Source organism: Phascolarctos cinereus, unplaced genomic scaffold (genome assembly GCF_003287225.1).
Source record: "Phascolarctos cinereus isolate Bilbo 61053 unplaced genomic scaffold, phaCin_HiC Scaffold_5;HRSCAF=322, whole genome shotgun sequence".
Taxonomy (NCBI): Eukaryota; Metazoa; Chordata; class Mammalia; order Diprotodontia; family Phascolarctidae; genus Phascolarctos; species Phascolarctos cinereus.
In genome coordinates, this window is record NW_027555958.1 from 150,356,262 (window position 1) to 150,373,776 (window position 17,515).

At 39.0% G+C, this 17,515-nt stretch overlaps 1 protein-coding gene across 1 annotated transcript in view; it reads left to right on the top strand.

Moving 5' to 3' along the window:
- Nucleotides 1-15,938: 15,938 nt before the first annotated feature.
- SLC22A16 (solute carrier family 22 member 16) overlaps nucleotides 15,939-17,515 on the top strand; it is a 59,436-nt gene continuing 57,859 nt past the window's right edge. Inside the window, exon 1 of the mRNA XM_021008228.2 lies at nucleotides 15,939-16,253. Coding sequence (XP_020863887.1) covers nucleotides 16,201-16,253 — 53 coding nt within the window. The 5' untranslated portion in view covers nucleotides 15,939-16,200. The remainder of the gene's footprint in view (nucleotides 16,254-17,515) is intronic.

Consider the following 17,515-nt stretch of genomic DNA (forward strand, 5'->3'; position numbering starts at 1 on the left):
TAGTGCTTGCCTTTTTCTACGTGCAGAGCTATCCTCAAGGAACTCAGAACCCCTGCACTTCTCCAAAGCTCTCCAGTATGTGTGGGAAACTGCCAATAAACTATTTCACACTACCATGTTTAAGTAAGTTTGTTACTCCTTTTTGAATGCCTGTAATTTAAAATATGATGCCTATAGAGGAGGCAGTGAAATAAATCTTTTGAGAATGGAATTTCAGGCATCTGAGTGAGGAAGATATCTTTGGAAGGGGACCAGTATCTTTTCCATAGAATCATATGGAAAGATCTCAGGTCATCAAATGGAAAGGGATCTTGAGATCCAATCCCACCCCTTCATTTTACAGACAGGGAAACCAAGACTCAGAGAGTTTAAAAAATCACACAGAAGTAAGGAGTGAGGATTTGAACCCAGATCCTTTAACTCTAAATCCAGTGCTTTTTCCATGTTACATTTCCCCTTACAGACCACAAGCTAGTTCACTAAGTTGAAATCCTGCCCTCTTCATCCTTTTGAGGGGCATGAGATCAGAAGACTAGTATTACAGCTCTTAGTATGGTCCTGGGGTTTCAGCTAATTCGCTTGCCTTCTATAAGTTTCAGCTTTTTCATCTCTAGAGTGGAGGAGATGGTGTAAATTATCTCTAAAGTCCCTTCCAGCTCCAAAATACCATGATTTACTTCCCTTCTGTATCTTATTAAATTTTGGATTAGCAGCCAAGAGATCTGGGTGCTTAGTGCTCTGAAACAAGCTAGGTCTGATCTTAAATAAGTAACTTAATTTCTCTGGCCTTAGCATCCTCATCTGTAAAATAATAATATTGGCAGCCACTCACATTAACATAGCCATTTACAGATGGCAAGGCTCTTTATTCACAACACCCTCTGAGATTAGTAGTGCAAGTATTATTACGTTCATGTTACAGGTGACAGCACAGATTCAACAAGCTTGCACGTTCCAAGACTAGAACCCAGGTCTCCTAACTCCAAATCCTGGTCTAGGAAGCTTGGCCTAGGCAGGTCTTCCAGCTCTACTTTTTGGAGGTTTTATGATCCAGCTGGGTGGCATAGTGGATAGAGTGCTAGTCCTGAAGTTAGGGAGATATGAGTTCAAATCCACCGTCAGACACTAAGTGGGTAACTCTGAGCAAGATGTTTAACTTCTGCTTGTCTCAATTTCTTCATCTGTAAATTGAGTATAATAATAGCACCTACTTCTCAGGGTTGTAGTAGGCCCTTAATAAATATTTGTTTCCTTCTTTTATTCCCTTCATACTGAAATTCTTTATGTTTATACTGAAATTTCTTCTTAGAACCTTGCTCTGGGCCAGTGTCTTCCCAGAATAATAGTATTTCCAGACCCTCACTCTTGTTTCCCTTCTCTCTTTCCACCATAAAGACTGTCCTTATACTATATAGTTGGTATTATGCTGGCATTGGGATACAAAAATGAATCAAAAATACATCTTGTCCTCAGACAATTGAAAATTTACTAAGTATAATACGACATGGACTCTGATATATTATTACCATAATACAATATACATTACAAACTTACAGTGGATATGGCACAGGGAGCTATGAGATTATATTAGCGACAACATTTCTGGCAAGGAATTAAAAAAAGTTCATTTATCTTTCTCTATCCTTTCTGTCCCAGTGATCTCATTTTTCATGTTGGGTTCAGTTATCACTATGCACACTCCCAAATCTGCATATCTACCCCTAATTTCCCTCCTGAACTCCACTTCCAGATTACCAACTGTCTACTGGGTCTCTCCATTTGGATGTCAGGAGGCATCTCAAATTCAACATGTCCAAAAAAGAACATAATGTATTTTCCCCAAAACACATCCTTTCTCCAAATTTCCCTATTTCTGTTTATATTACCACTATCCTTCCTTTTATTCACTCAGGTTCACAACCTTGAAGTTGTCCTCTTCCTCACTCTTCATGTACAATTTGTTAGTAGCTCCTATCAGTCTTACCTGCACGTTGTCCCTGAAATCTGTTCCCTCCTCTCTGTTCAGATAGCTTCTACTCTAGTTCAGGTTATTATCATCTCTGTCCTGGACCAATGCAATGGTCTCTAAATTGGCTTTCAGCCTCCAGGTTCTCCTATCTCCAGTCTATCCTCCACATAGCTATCAGATCCATATTCCTAAACACAGCTACCTGACCATGTTGCACCCTCCTCCCGTACACATACTCAATAATCTCCAGTATCTCTCTATTGTCTCCAGGATGAAACACAAATTCCTCATCCCAGCATTTAAAACCCTTCACAATGTGGAGTGCATCTACCTTTCCAATTATTTCATATTATTCACCTTTAAGCATTGCTTGGTCCAGTTGAACTGACTTGCTACCAGTTCCCCTTAGGAAACACTCCATCTCTGGCTTTGGTACCTTCATACAAGTGACCCCACTTCCCCATATCTGAAATGTGTGTCCTCCTTACCTTTACTCCCTAGAATGACTAATTTTCTTTAATGCTCTGGTGCCAGGTTCCATATCAGGCTTTTCTTATCCCCTAGTAGTTAGCACTCCCTCACTCTTAAAATTAGTTTGTATTCTTTTGTACAATATACGTTTGGTACTTATTTACTTGCATATATATTATATTATTGTACCCTGCCCCTGCTTTCTATCACCACATGTAATAGGCTCCTAATATTGTTTGTTGAATTGAAAGTGGGGGAGGGATTAGGAAAAGTTCATGGAGGAGATGACATTTGACAGGCTTTGAAGGAAAGGTGGGATGCCAATAGATGAAAATTCAGTTCAAGGAGAAAGCAGTTTTGTTGCCCTATGGTGATTTAGAGTTGTAGAATCACAGAATTTGAGAGCTGGAAGGGGCCTTAATGGCTATTTAGTCTGACCCATACATGAAAGGAATCTCCAGTATAACATATCCAACAAGTGGGTGTTCAGTCTGCTTGAAGACCTCCAAGGAGAAGGAGCCCACCACCTCTTTGAGGCAAGCCATCTCATTTTTGGACGGCTTTGATTGTTAGGACGTTTTTCTTAATATCAAGCCTAAATTTACCTCTTTGCAACTTTTACCCATTATTCCTGGATCTGCCCTTTGGAGCCAAAAAGAACATGTCCAATACTTTTGAATTATAGGCCTTTAAATATCTGAACACATCTCTCACATCCTTTATAAGTCTTCTTTTCTCCAGGCTGCACATACCCAGTTCCTTCAGCCATGTTTCATATGTTCTGAAATCAAGGCCCTTCAGCAACTTGGCTGTCTCTCTCTGGACGCTCTACAACTTATCAGTGTCCTGAAGCCATGTTGTTTGTGAAATGAACACCATATTACAATTGAGGTCTTTTGAGGGCAGAGTTCATTGAAACTATCACCTCCCTATTCCTGGGAGCTGTGCCCCTCTTAATGCAGTCCAAGGTCACATTAGTTTTTGTAGCTGCCACATCACATTACTAATTCATATTAAACTTGCACTTTACTAAAGCCCTACTGTCTAATTTATATCTTTCTATCTTTTCCACAAGAATATGAAATATTTTATCAAAAGCTTTGCTAAAATCTAAATAAATTATATTTTTAGCATTCCCCTCATCTACTAGTTTAGTAATCTTGTAAAATATGAAATAAGGTTAGTCTGATGTGATCTTTTATTGATGGGACCATGTTGGCTCTTTGTAATCATTGATTTCCTTTCTAGATATTTGCCAGCCATCTTTTTAATTATCCAGGCTAGAATTTTTCCAAGAATCCAAGTCAAATCACTGGCTTGTAGAAACTCTGTTGTCTTCCATTTCTTGAAAATCAGGACATTTGCTCTTCTCCAGTCTTGTGGTACCTCCTTCATTTTCCATGGTGTTTTAAATAACCTGACTGAATGGGTTAGCCATCACATCTGCCAGTTCTTTTAAGATCTGACATGCAGTTCTTCTTGGCCAGGTGACTTAAATTCATCCAGGGTACCTAGGTGCTCTCTTATTTTCTCAGCTCTCTGTTAGTCATTTTTGTTCTCATCTTCAGGGTAAAGGCCATTCACCTTTGAATAGAATAAGTATTGACCAGCTCTACCTTCTCTCTACTGTCAGTAAGAGCACCACCCTCCCCCAAGCAAACGTCCAAACCTTTAATCCTCAATTTCCTCCCAATATAAGTTAAAATACCCTCTTTTTGGTGGTTGTCTTCAGATACTCTCATCAGCCTCTGCACATTCTGAGCTTTAGCATTCCTCACACTCTTTTTATAGGACCATACCACAGTTTCATTCTTTCTCTACTAGCTGGCCTTGCTTCCAACTTCTTTATATTTCTTTCCTAAATCTGAATTGGTTGGTGAGTATCATATGCATCCACATCTGTCTCTTCAGACAAATCCCATTTTCCCTCTTCCTTGGAAACTGCTTACCTTTGTGTCTTCAGAATTTTATTCCTAAGTATCTCCCGTCCCTTTTGAACTGACGCCCCTTAAAACATTTTAGTCTTTGTCATCCTATTTGTCTATTTTTCCTCTGAACCCACTGAAATCTCCCTTCCCTAGATCTAGGGTGCATATCAGATTATACCCAGTTCTCCTGTCCATTTCTATCATAAATTCTAGTATAGACTAGTCACTTCTTCACGAGGTCCCCCCTCATTTCAGTGCCAGCTCCGTTAGTGATAATAAGATCAAGAACAGAATTTCCCCTTGCTGGTTTCTTCACCTTTGAAAGATAAAATTTTCAGTGAGACAGGTCAAGAAATCATGAACTGCTCTGCTTTTGGCAGAAGAGAAAGAGCTTAAGCAAATATATGGATAATTGAAGTCCTCCATAAGCAATATATCATCTTCTATTCTAGGTTTGTGATGTTTTCCAAATTCTTCATCTATTTCTTCTTTCTATCTAGGGGCTCTGTAGCAGGTTTCAATGACAAAATTCCTACTATTCCTCCCTCTTTAACTTTCATCCAAACACCCTCCATTCATGCTTCCCAACTCTGGTTCCTGGATTTCCTTACATGAGTATATCTTCTTAATGTACAATCATCTACTCCCCCCCTCTCCCTTTTTTCTCAACCTGTCCTTTCTTTTGAATAAGGCATATCCGTCCAGAGATCTGATCAAGTTATAGGATTCCCTTCAGCAAGTCTCAACAATGAGATCAAATTCACCCTCCTTGCATGAGGACTTTTGTTTCTCTTGTTTGTTGCCTAAACTTTAGGCCTTTGAGTATAGATTCTTGATGCCCTGAGATGTAATATTGGCTCTTTTCTTGATTTTTATCTGCTGTGAGCATTCCACTTGCTAGTCTTCTTTCTTTGAGGCTGTAGTATCTAACTGCCAGAATATATACAGGCAGTCCTGTCCTTTAACCATATTTTTTAGTTCAAAGCCCTTTTAATCAAACTTACAAGACACCCAGCAAATATATTCTTAAAAACTTTTAAAAAATGTTATCAAGAAATTATTTTCTCTCCCTTCCACCTGCACTCCTCCCTCACACCATCATTGGAAAAGAAAAAGGGAAATGTAACAAATATACATAGTCAAGTGAAATAATTTCCTACATTGCATGTCTCATTCTGCATCTCGAGTCCATTGCTTCTCTGTCTATAGCATACCTCATCGTGAGTCCCCTATAATTGTAATTGGTCACTGCAGTGATAAGAGTTCTTAAGTCTTTCAAAGCTGTTTGTCTTTACAATTGTGGTTATTGTATAAATTGTTCTCCTGGGTTTTCTCACTTCACTGTGCTTCAGTTCATGCAAATCTTTCTAGGTTTCTCTGAAACTATGTCTTTCATAATTTCTTTTTTCTTTTGGCAAGGCATTTGGGGTTAGGTGACTTGCTCAGAGTCACACAGCTAGTAAGTGTCAAGTATCAAAAATCCTTGATTTTTTTCATCATTTCTTAAAGCATAATAATATTACAGTATATTAATATACCACAATTTGTTCAGCCATTCCACCATTGATGGGCATCTTAGTTCCTATTTCTTTGCCCACACAAAAAGAGCTGCTATACATATTTTTGTGCATAGGGATCCTTTTGTTCTTTCTTCAGTCTCTTTGAGTTATAACCATAGAAGTGGTATTTTTTAAAAATGTAATTAATTTTTTCAATTAACAAAAATATTTTTTCTCTCCCTCCCATCTCCCCCACCTATTGGAAAAAGGAAAACAACCCTTGTGATAGATATGAATAGTCAGACAAAACATGTGGTCATGCCCATATAATAGATATATTAGTCTGCACTCTAAGTTTCTTTCATAGTCTCTCTGTCAGGAATTGGTTAGCATGTTTTACAGTGGATCCTCTAGAATTGTGATTGGTCATTTTGTTGCTCTGGGCTCTTAAGTCTTTCAAAGTTGTTTGTCTTGACAATGTTGTTGTTATTGTATAAATTATTCTCTTGGTTCTGCTTATTTCATTCTGCATGAGTTCATACATGTCTTTCCAGCTTTGTCTGAAAACATCCCTTCCATCATTTCTTATGGCACCATAATTTTCTATTACATTCTTATGACCCCTTAATTTCCATTTCTTTGCCACCACAAAATGGCTCTATAAACATTTTTGTTTGTATGGGTCCTTTTCTTTTTTCTTTCATCTTTTTTGGGGATATAGACTTAATGGTGGTATTGCAGGTTCAAAGGGAATGCACAATTTAATGCCTTTTGGGTCATAGCTGCAAATTGTTTTCTAGAATGGCTGGACCATTTTTCATAGATCTAATAACAATATATTAATGTGCTTGTTCTCCCTTAGTTCCTTCAACATTTGCCAGTTTCCTGGTTTTTTTTTGGGGGGAGATCTTTGCCAATCTGATGAGTAGTTTTAATTTGCATTTCTATTATTATTATTATTATGAGGTAATTGGGGTTAAGTGACTTGCCCAGGGTCACACAGCTACTAAGTGTTTGAGGCTGGATTTGAACTTATGTCCTCTTGACTGAAGGGCTAATGTGCTATCCCCTGTGTCACCTAGATGGCCTCATCTCTTTAATTATTATTTGAAGTATTTTATATGGTTGTTGGTGACTTAGACTTCTTTCTTGGGAGGCGGTTGGGGTTATAAGTGACTTGCTCAGGATCACATAGGATCACAAGTATTTAAGGCTGGATTTGAACTCAGGTCCTTCTGATTCCAGGGCCCATACTCTATCCACTGCATCACTTAGCTGCGCCTGCTGAGATTTCTTCCTTTTAGAATTGCCTATTCATGTTTGAATGGGGATTTATTAATTGGGGATTGGGTCTTATTCTTATAAATTTGAATCAGTTCCTCATATAACTTGGAATTAGAATATTTATCAGAGAAACTTGTGGCAAAATTTTCTGCAGTTAACTTTTTCTTTCTTTTTTTTGATTAATTAATTTAGTTTTAGTTTTCAACAGTCACTTCGGTAAGCTTTTGAGTTTTAAAATTTCTCCCCCTCCCTCCCCGCCTCCTTCCGCAAGATGACGTGCAATCTGATATAGGCTGTCATATACGTTACTATTAAAAGTATTTTCACATTAGTCATGTTGTAAAGAAGAATTAGAACCAATAGGAGGAACCACAAGAAAGAAGAAACAAAACAAAACAGAAGAAAAAAATAAAAGGGCAAATAGTATGCTTCAATCAGCATTCAGACTCCACAGTTCTTTCTCTGGAGATGTCTTAAATCCTTACATTGCTGAGAGGAGCTAAGTCTAGCAAAGTTAATCATGGTACAACATGACTGTTCCTTTTAACTTTTTCCCTTCTCATTTTAACTTCATTGATTTTGTTTGTATAAAAATTTTTCAGTTTTATGCAATCAAAATTGTCCAGCAAGTGAATTCGTAGGTGTCTTCCGTCTCTGTCCAGGGATCTGCCAACACTATGTCCAAATATCCACTGTATCCAAATATGATTCTCAAGTACCACTTTCTTAGCCAGCTGTTCACATCCCAAATTAATTTTTCTCTTTAGCATCCCTAGCCTTAATTATCAACAGTGAGGAGAACACAATCTGTTCCCCTGTGATCTTCAGTTTCTTGGCTAACACTTTTTAATCATTGGCAATACATTTTAGGTTCCTTCTGGCAGTGCCACTTGCATCCATGTGGATCACTCAAAACTGCTAGCTGTCATCTCTTTTGCTAAGAATTGGGGTGTTCTCTGCTGGGTCTTGGATTCATACCTCAAGAAGACAACAGACTTCTTTTATCAGGTTGACAACTAGCTTCTTCAGTTCCCTAGAGCAATGAATCACTACTACTCTCTTCTTTCTCTGCACTTCACTGAAGGTCTGCACTTCATATGTATTATCTCATTTGATCCTTCTGATAACCCTGTGAGACACATGCTTTTATTATTCCCATTTTATTTAAAACAGTGTATTTATTAATTTTTAGTTTTCAACATTCACTTCCATAAGATTTTGAGTTTTAAATTTTCTCCCTCTCTGTCCTCACCTCCTTCCCCAAACAGGCAGACAATCTGATATAGGCTCTACTTATATGTTCATATTAAGCATATTTTCACATTAGTCATGATGTAAAGAAGAATTAGAACTAATGGGAGGAACCACGAGAAAGAAGAATCAAAACAACAAAAGAAAAGGAGAGCAAATAGTAGGCTTCCATCTACATTCAGATTCCATAGTTCTTTCTCTGGATGTGGATAGCTTTTTCTATCATGAGACTTTTGGAGTTGTCTTAGATCCTTGTGTTGCCGAGAAGAGCTAAGTCTATCAAAGTCAGTCATCGCTTGGTACGGCTGTTACTGTGTACAATGTTTTCTTGGTTCTGCTCACTTCACTCAGCAGCAATCCATACACATCTTTCCAGATTTTTCTGAAGTCTGCCTGCTCATCATTTCTTATAGCACAATAGTATTCCATTACATTCATATACCACAGTTTATTCAGCCATTCCCCAATTGATGAGCATCCTCTCAATTTCCAATTCTTGGCCACCACAAAAAGAGCTGCTATAAATATTTTTGTACATGTAGGTCCTTTTCCTGTTTTTCTGATCTCTTTGGGATACAGACCAAGAAGTGATATTGCTGGGTCAAAGGGTATGCACATTTTTATAGCCCTTTGGGCACAGTTCCAAATTGCTCTTCAGGATGGTTGGATCAGTTCACAACTCCACCAACAATGCATTAGTGTTCCAATTTTCCTACATCTTCTCCAACATTTATCGTTTTCCTGTTTTGTCATGTTAGCCAATCTGATAGGTGTAATGTGGTACCTCAGAGTTGTTTTGATTTGCATTTCTCTAATCTATAATGATTTAGAACATTTTTTCATATGACTATAGATAGCTTTAATTTCTTCCTCTGAAAACTGCCTGCTCATATCCTTTGACCATTTATCAGTTGGGGAATGACTTGTAGTCGTATAAATTCAACTCAGTTCTCTATATATTTTATTTTATTTGTTTTTATTTTTGCAAGGCAGTCGGGGTAAAGTGACTTGCCCAGGGTCACACAGCTAGTGAGTATCATGTGTCTGAGGCCAGATTTGAACTCAGATCCTCCTGACTCCAAGGCTGGAACTCTATCCACTGTGCCACCTAGCCGCCCCTCTATATATTTTAGAAATGAAGCCTTTATCAGAGACACGAGCTGTAAAAATTGTTTCCCAGCTTTCTGCTTTCCTTCTAATCTTGGTTGCACTAGCTTTGTTTGTGCAAAAGCTTTTCAATTTAATGTAATCAAAGTCATCCATTTTACATTTCATAATGTTCTCTATCTCTTGTTTGGCCATAAATTCTTCCTTTCTCCATAGATCTGATAGGTAAATTATTCCTTCTCTCCTAGTTTGCTTATAGTATCAGTCTTTATATCTAAATCATGCACCTATTTTGATTTTATCTTGGTGTATGGTATAAGATGTTGGTCTATGCCTCGTTTCTGCCATACTATTTTCCAGTTTTCCCAGCAGTTTTTGTTAAATAGTAAGTTCTTATCCCAGAAGCTGAAGTCATTATTATAGTCATTGACTGTTGTGTCTTGCATACCTAGCCTATTCCACTGATCTACCACTCTATTTCTTAGCCAGTACCAAGTAGTTTTGATGATTTCTGCTTTATAATACAATTTAAGATTTGGTACAGTGAGGCCACCTTCCCTTGCATTTCTTTCCATTAATTCCCTTGATATTCTGGACCTTTTGTTCTTCCAGATGAATTTTGCTATTATTTTTTCTAGCTCTATGAAATAATTTTTGGTAGTTTCATTGGAATGCACTAAATTAGTAAATTAATTTAGGTAGAATTATCATTTTTATTACATTAGCTCAGCCTACCCATGAGCAACCGATATTTTTCCAATCATTTAGATCAGACTTTATGTAAAAAATGTTTTGTAATTGTGTTCATGTAGTTCCTGAGTTTGTTTTGGTAGGTAGATTCCCAAATATTTTATAATGTCTACTGTAACTTTAAATGGAATTTCTCTTTCCATCTCTTGCTGTTGGGCCTTGTTAGTAATATATAGACATACTGATGATTTATGTGGGTTTATTTTATATCCTGCAACTTTGCTAATTTGCTTATTATTTCAAGGAATTTTTTACTTGATTCTCTAGGATCCTCTAATTATGCCATCAAATCATCTGCAAAGAGTGATAGTTTTGTTTCTTCTTTGCCTATTCTAATTCCTTCAATGTCGTTTTCTTTTTTTATTGCTGAAGCTAACATTTCTAGTACAATATTGAATAACAGTGGTGATAATGGACATCGTTTTACCCCTGATCTTATTGGAAATGCTTCTAGCTTAAACCCATTAGATATAATGCTTGCTGATGGTTTTAGATAGATACTACCGACCATTTTAAGGAAGAGTCCATTTATTCCTATGCTCTCTAGTGTTTTTAATAGGAACGGGTGTTGCATTTTGTCAAAATCTTTTTCTGCATCTATTGAGATAATCATATGATTTCTGTTAGTTTTGTCGTTGATATAGTCAATTATACTAATAGTTTTCCTAATATTGAACCAGCCCTGCATTCCTGATATAAATCCTACCTGGTCATAATGTATTATCCTCTAGATGAGTTCCTGTAATCTCTTTGCTAACATTTTATTTAGAATTTTTGTGTCTATATTCATTAGAAATATGTCTAAGGGGCAGGTAGGTGGTGCAGTGGATAGAGCACTGGTCCTGGAGTCAGGAGGACCTAAATTCAAATCTGGCCTCAGACATGTGACACTTACTAGCTGTGTGACCCTGGGCAAGTCACTTAACCCCATTGCCTAGCAAAAACAAAAAACAAACAAACAAACAAAAAAGAAATATGGCTATAATTTTCTTTCTCTGTTTTGGCTCTTCCCAGTTTAGCTATCAGCACCATATTTGTATCATAAAAAGAATTTGGTAGGACTCCTTCTTCACCTATTTTCCCAAATAGTTTATATAGCATTAGAATTAGTGGTTATTTAAATGTTTGATTGAATTCACTTAGAAATCCATCTAGCCCTGGAGATTTTTTCTTAGGGAGTTCATTGATGGCTTGTTCAATTTCTTTTTCTGAAATGGGGTTAAGTATTTTATTTCCTCTTCTGTTAATCTGGGCAATTTATATTTTTCTGAATAATCATCCATTTCACTAAGATCGTCAAATTTATTAGCATACAGTTGGGCAAAATAGCTCCTATTTATTGTTTTAATTTCCTCTTCATTGGTGTTGACTTTACCCTTTTCATTTTTTATGCTGGTAATTTGGTTTTCTTCTTTCTTTTTTTAAATCAAATTAACCAAAGGTATATCTATTTTATTGGTTTTTTCATAAAACCAGCTCTTCATTTTATTTATTAGTTCAATAGTTTTCTTAATTTCAATTTTATTAATCTCTCTTTTGGTTTTCAGAATTTCTAATTTGGTATTTAATTGGGGATTTTTAATTTATTCTTTTTCTAGCTTTTTTAGTTGCATGCCAAATTCATTAATCTCTTCTTTCTCTATTTTATTCATGTAAGCATTTAAAGATACAAAATTTCCCCTAAGAACTGCTTTCGCTGCATCCTATAAGTTTTGGTATGTTGTCTCATCATTGTCATTCTCTTGGATGAAGTTATTGATTGTTTCTATGATTTGTTTTTTGACCCGCTCATTTTTTTGGGATTAGATTATTTAGCTTCCAATTATTTTTTAGTCTATCTTTCCATGGCCCTTTATTACATGTAATTTTTATTGCATCATGATTTGAAAAGGATGCATTTATTATTTCTGCCTTTCTGCATTGGATTGTGAGGTTTTTATGCCCTAGTACATGGTCAATTTTTGTGTAGGTACCATGTACCAACATGAAAAAGTTATATTCCTTTCTATCCTCATTCCATTTTCTCCAGATATCAATCATATCTAACTTTCTAAAATTCTATTCATCTCCTTAACTTCTTTCTTGTTTATTTTGTGGTTAGATTTATCTAGTTCTGAGAGGAGGAGGTTGAGGTCTCCCACTAGTATAGTTTTGTTATCTATTTTTTCCTGTAACTCCTTTAACTTCTCCTCTAGGAATTTGGATGCTATACCACTTGGTGCATATATGTTTAGAAATGATATTACTTCATTGTCTATGATTCCTTTTAGCAGGATGTAGTTTCTTTCCTTATCTCTTTCAATTAGATCTGTTTTTGCTTTTGCTTTGTCTGAGATCAGGATTGCTACCTTTGCCTTTTTTTTTTTACTTTAGCTGAAGCATAATATATTCTGCTCCAACCTTTTTTTTTTTTTACTGTGTGTATCTCTCTGACTCAGGTGTGTTTCTTGTAAACAACATATTGTAGGATTATGGTTTTAGTCCACTCTGCTATCAGCTTCTGTTTTATGGGAGAGCTTATCCCATTCACGTTCACAGTTATGATCACTATCTATGTCTTCCTCTCCATTCTATTTTCCTCCTGTTTATGCTTTTCTTTCTCCTTTCTACCCTTCCCTTCTCACTAGTGTTTTGACTCCCTCAGTCCACCCTTCCTTTTCTTCCCCTTTACCCTTACTACTTCTTCCTTCCCTTCTATTCACCCCCTCTTCTTCTTTTCCTTTTCCCCTCCCACTTCCTATGGGGTAAGTTAGATTTCTATATCTAATTGATTATGTTATTCCCTCCTTGAGCCAACTCTGATGAGAATTGGGTTCAGACAATGCCCATTTTCCTCCCTTCTTTCCCTCAATTGTCATAGGTTTTTGTGCCTTTTCCTGTGACGTAATTTACCCTTGTCTGCCTCTTCCTTTCCTTTTCTCCCAGTTCAATCCCTTAATTAGATCCACTTAATTAGATTTTTTTATCATTACGTCAAAGTCAACTTATACCCACCCCTCTGTCTATATGTACTCCTTTTAAATGGTGTAATAACAATACAGTTCTGAAGAGTTACAAATCATTTTCCCTTGTAGGGACGCAAACAGTTTGCCTTATTAATAACATGTTGGGTTTTTTTCTGTCCTGTTCACCTTTTTATGCCTCTCTTGAGTCTTGTACTTGAAGATCAAATTTTCTGTTGAGCTTTGGTCTTTTCATCAGGAAGTTCTGGCAGTCCCCTATTTTGTTGAATGTCCATCTCCTCCCCTGAAAGATCATGCTCAATTTCACTGGGTAGTTGATCCTTGGTTGTAATCCAAGCTCCTTTGTCTTACAGAATATTGTATTCCACGCCCTCTGATCTTTTAGTGTAGAAGCTGCAAGGTCTTGTGCAATCCTGACTGTGGTTCCATGATATTTAAATTGTTTCTTTCTGGCTGCTTGCAATACTTTCTCTTTGATCTGGTAATTTTGGAATTTGCCTATGATATTCCTTGGTGTTTTCAATTTGGGATCTCTTTCAGGAGGTGATCAGTGGATTTTTTCCATGACTATTTGACCCTCTGGTTCTAGGACCTCAGGGCAGTTTTCTTTGATGATTTCCAGAAAGATACTGTTCAGGCTCTTTTATTCATCATGGTTTTCAGATAGACCAATAATTTTTAAATTGTCTCTCCTGGATCTATTTTTCAGGTCAGTTGTTTTATTTTACATTTTCTTCTATTTTTTTTCATTCTTTTGTTTCTGTTTGACTATTTCACATAGAGTCATCAACTTCTACTTGCCTAATTCTAATTTTTATTTTTATTTATTTTTTGTTTTGGGCCAGGCAATAGGGTTCAGTGACTTGCCCAGGGTCACACAGCTAGTTAAGTGTTATGTGTCTGAGGCCAGATTTGAACTCAGGTCCTCCTGACTCCAGGGCACGTGCTTTGTCCACTGTGCCACCTAGCTGCCCCACCGATTCTAATTTTTTTTTTTTGCTAGGCAATGGGGTTAAGCGACTTGCCCAGGGTCACACAGCCAGTAAGTGTTATGTGTCTGAGGCTGGATTTGAACTCAGGTCCTCCTGACTTCAGGGCCAGTGCTCTATCCACTGCACCACCTAGCTGCCCCCGATTCTAATTTTTAACGAATTGTTTTCTTCTATTAGATTTTGTGCCTCCTTTTCCATTTGGCCCATATTACTTTTTAAGTAGTTCTCCTCAGTGAGTTTTTGTACTTCCTTGTCCATTTGGCCAATTCTGCTTTGTAAGGATCCCTCTCATTTCTTTTCCCAATTTTTCTTCTTTTTGAGCTCTTCCAAGAGAACTTTTTGGGCTTCAGACCAGTTCATATTTCCTTTTGAGGTTTAGGATGTGGGTATATTGACAATGTTGTCCTCTTCTGAATTTCTGCCTTGATCTTCCCTGTCACCATAATAAGAATCTATGGTCATTGTCCATCTCTTTTTGCTTATGGTGTTTGCTTATTTCTTGACTTTTAAAAAAAATGAGCTCTCCTGCTAGAGAGCAGGGGGCAATGACCCAAACTTATTGTGCTGGAAGCCGGTGGCCTGGTCATTGGTTTTGTGTGCTGAAGCCTCAGGTGTTGGCAGTTGGAGGCTGTGGGGTTCTGGTAGCTTACCTGGTGTTAGGTTGGGATCAGCAACACTGGAGCTCTAGGGAGAAGGGTGAGGAGTCTGGCCCCTGGAGGATGCCTGTTCACTCAGTTCTCCTGCTCCTTTCTTTGGTTCCTGCTGACCTAGGCCTTGGGCTCCTTTATGTAGCTCCTGCTTATCTGGGCCTTGCACAGGGATGTATCCCTGCTTGAGGATGTCTGTCAGCCTGGAGTTTTACCTCTTGGAGTTGTGCTTCCCAGAGTTTTGCTGAGGCGCTGGGAGATTTGTCTGCTGGAGAACGTTGTCCCACACGGTGGTTTTCCAAGCTGGTATTTACAGGTTCCCCTGCCAGTACTGAGGCACTTGGAGGTCCTGGTACTGGTGCTTGCCTGCTCCTCCAGCTTCAGGCTTAGGATCTCCCCATCCCCTAGAGTGAGAGGGCCTTTTCCCACTAATCCCCCAAGCTTCCTAGGCTACAAGACTGCTGCACTACAGGGTCCTGCTGGTTCAGCTGTTCCAGAGTTTTTCCTGGGGTGATGTTTTCTGGGCTTTCAGAGGTCAATAAGGGACAGTGGGAGTGACTTACTTCTTACTGTGCCATCTAGTATTCCCATTTTATTGATGAGGATACTAATGCTGGGAGAAGTTAAGTGATTTACCCCAGCTTCACACAGCTAGTATGTGCCTGCGGCTGAATTTGAACTCAGGTCATGCTCTTAGTCAAGCACTATATTTATTGTACCATCTAGCTGTCAGCCAGCATGGTGGGATGGGGGGGTGCACAGGGGTGCAACTGAGGGAGACAGGCACTGGAGAGGACAGCAGGGAGATCACAGAAAATAGGTAACACAAGGAAAGAGGAAAACAAAGGACAGTTGGGTAGGCGAGTGCAGCAGCCAGAAATACTAGAGTGATGAACACTTGTCCCAAGCCAGCTTGCCCAACCCTGGCTTTCCAGGTGCAAAAGGATGATAAAGTCATGCCTGTCTCACAACACAGACATAGAAACACAGACACACACACAGACAGACACGTGCGCGCGCGTGCACACACACACACAGAATCACCCAGCTGGACGCACAACTTCTGAAAGGAAGAGTCAGGCACTCAGATCAAGCGCTTAGGCGCTAGGGAGAGGGGGAAGGGTACCTAGAGCGCGAGCAGACTGGGGTGCCAGTCTGTCATTATATCTGCATGCCCAAGGGCTTATATTCGGAGCTGGGAGGAGGTTTGGGGGTGGTCTCTAAGGGCAACGCCCTAGGCTGGGCTGGGCGGGATAAGGAGGGAAGACAGGCAGACTAGTGCACTCCAAGCTGCTCGCCTTTGGGGCACTCACTCCCTTGGAGCAGGCAACCGGGAAAGATGAGTTCCTGCAACTTCGAGCTGATCTTCGATCAAGTCGGCCACTTTGGCAGGTACAGGGGTCGGTGCGGTAATTCCTAGCTTGGCACCAAAATCCTCTTCCCCGAAGTAGCCTTCTCTCCTTTTCCTCTAACTTCTTTCCTGTTTTGGGAAAGGGGGAGAGAAAAGCGAAGAAGAGAGAGGAACCTGCCCCCTCTTGGCTTTTACCTTCTTCCCCTCCCCCCCTTCCTCTCTCTCTCTCTCTCCCTTTCTCTTTTTCCCCCTTTCTCTCCTTCCCTTTCCCTCTTCCAGTCACCTTTCCTCCTTTCCTCCTGTACTCCTCCCCAACTTCTCTTCTCTCCTTCCTTTCTTTTTCTCTTCCTCTACCCTTCCCTCCCCTTCTTTCCTCCCCATCTCCTCTTCCCACTCCTTCTAACCTCCCTTCCTTTGTTCCCCATGCTATTTCCCTTCTTTTACTCTTCTTCCTTCCTTATTCTCCTCCGTTCTTTCCTTCAACAGAAAAAGAGAAAAAATGGGTCAGGGAGTATAGGAAGTTTCCCCCTTCTTTGTCCCCGATTGTGCGTGGTGTGTTTGGGTCCGTGCGTGCAGGGATTTTTGGTACCCAATTCGACTTGCTGCTGTGGACTTTGGCTAGGAACAGTTCTACCTCTCCTGGACAGTCATCACCCCAGATTCCCTTCCAAGGCTCTAGGCGTGTGTTGTCCTCGCTTGACTCATGTTCTTGGTGTAGGACTGGAGGAAAGGGAGGCGCTGGAAAAAGCTTACAGATGTTGGGGCAGTGAAAGAATGCCTCTCCTCTAACTCTCAGATCCAGGATGAGTTCCAGGAAAGCAAAACGTTTGGTTAGGCCTTGGCAGTATAACTTTTTTAAAGTCCCCAGCTCAGAGTAGATGTGTAACAGGTGTGGCTTTCCACCCTTCTCTGCATAGCTCAGGTCCTTCCTCTAACGTCTAAGACAATTGATGCTGTCTTCTCTTTCACTTGACCTAACAAATGCTGCTTTTCCAAAACCTTGCTAACTCTCTGGACTTCTAGAGTCTCTCACAATGCCTTGTCCTAAGTAGGGCCTAGTAAATATTTTTTGAATGAATGACTTTTTGACTGTGAGGGGTACACCTCTTGGTCTTCACTTTTTATTTTACACACTTCTGCTTTTCCTGTAGTTGGGGTTCAAAAGTATAAGTTGTTGAATGAAGGAATGACTGGCTGAAATGAAGGCAAAATACCTTTTTTTTTTTTTGGTTTGGTGAGGCAATCTGGGTTAAGTGACTTGCCCAGGGTCACACAGCTAAGACTTGTCAAGTGCCTGAGGCTA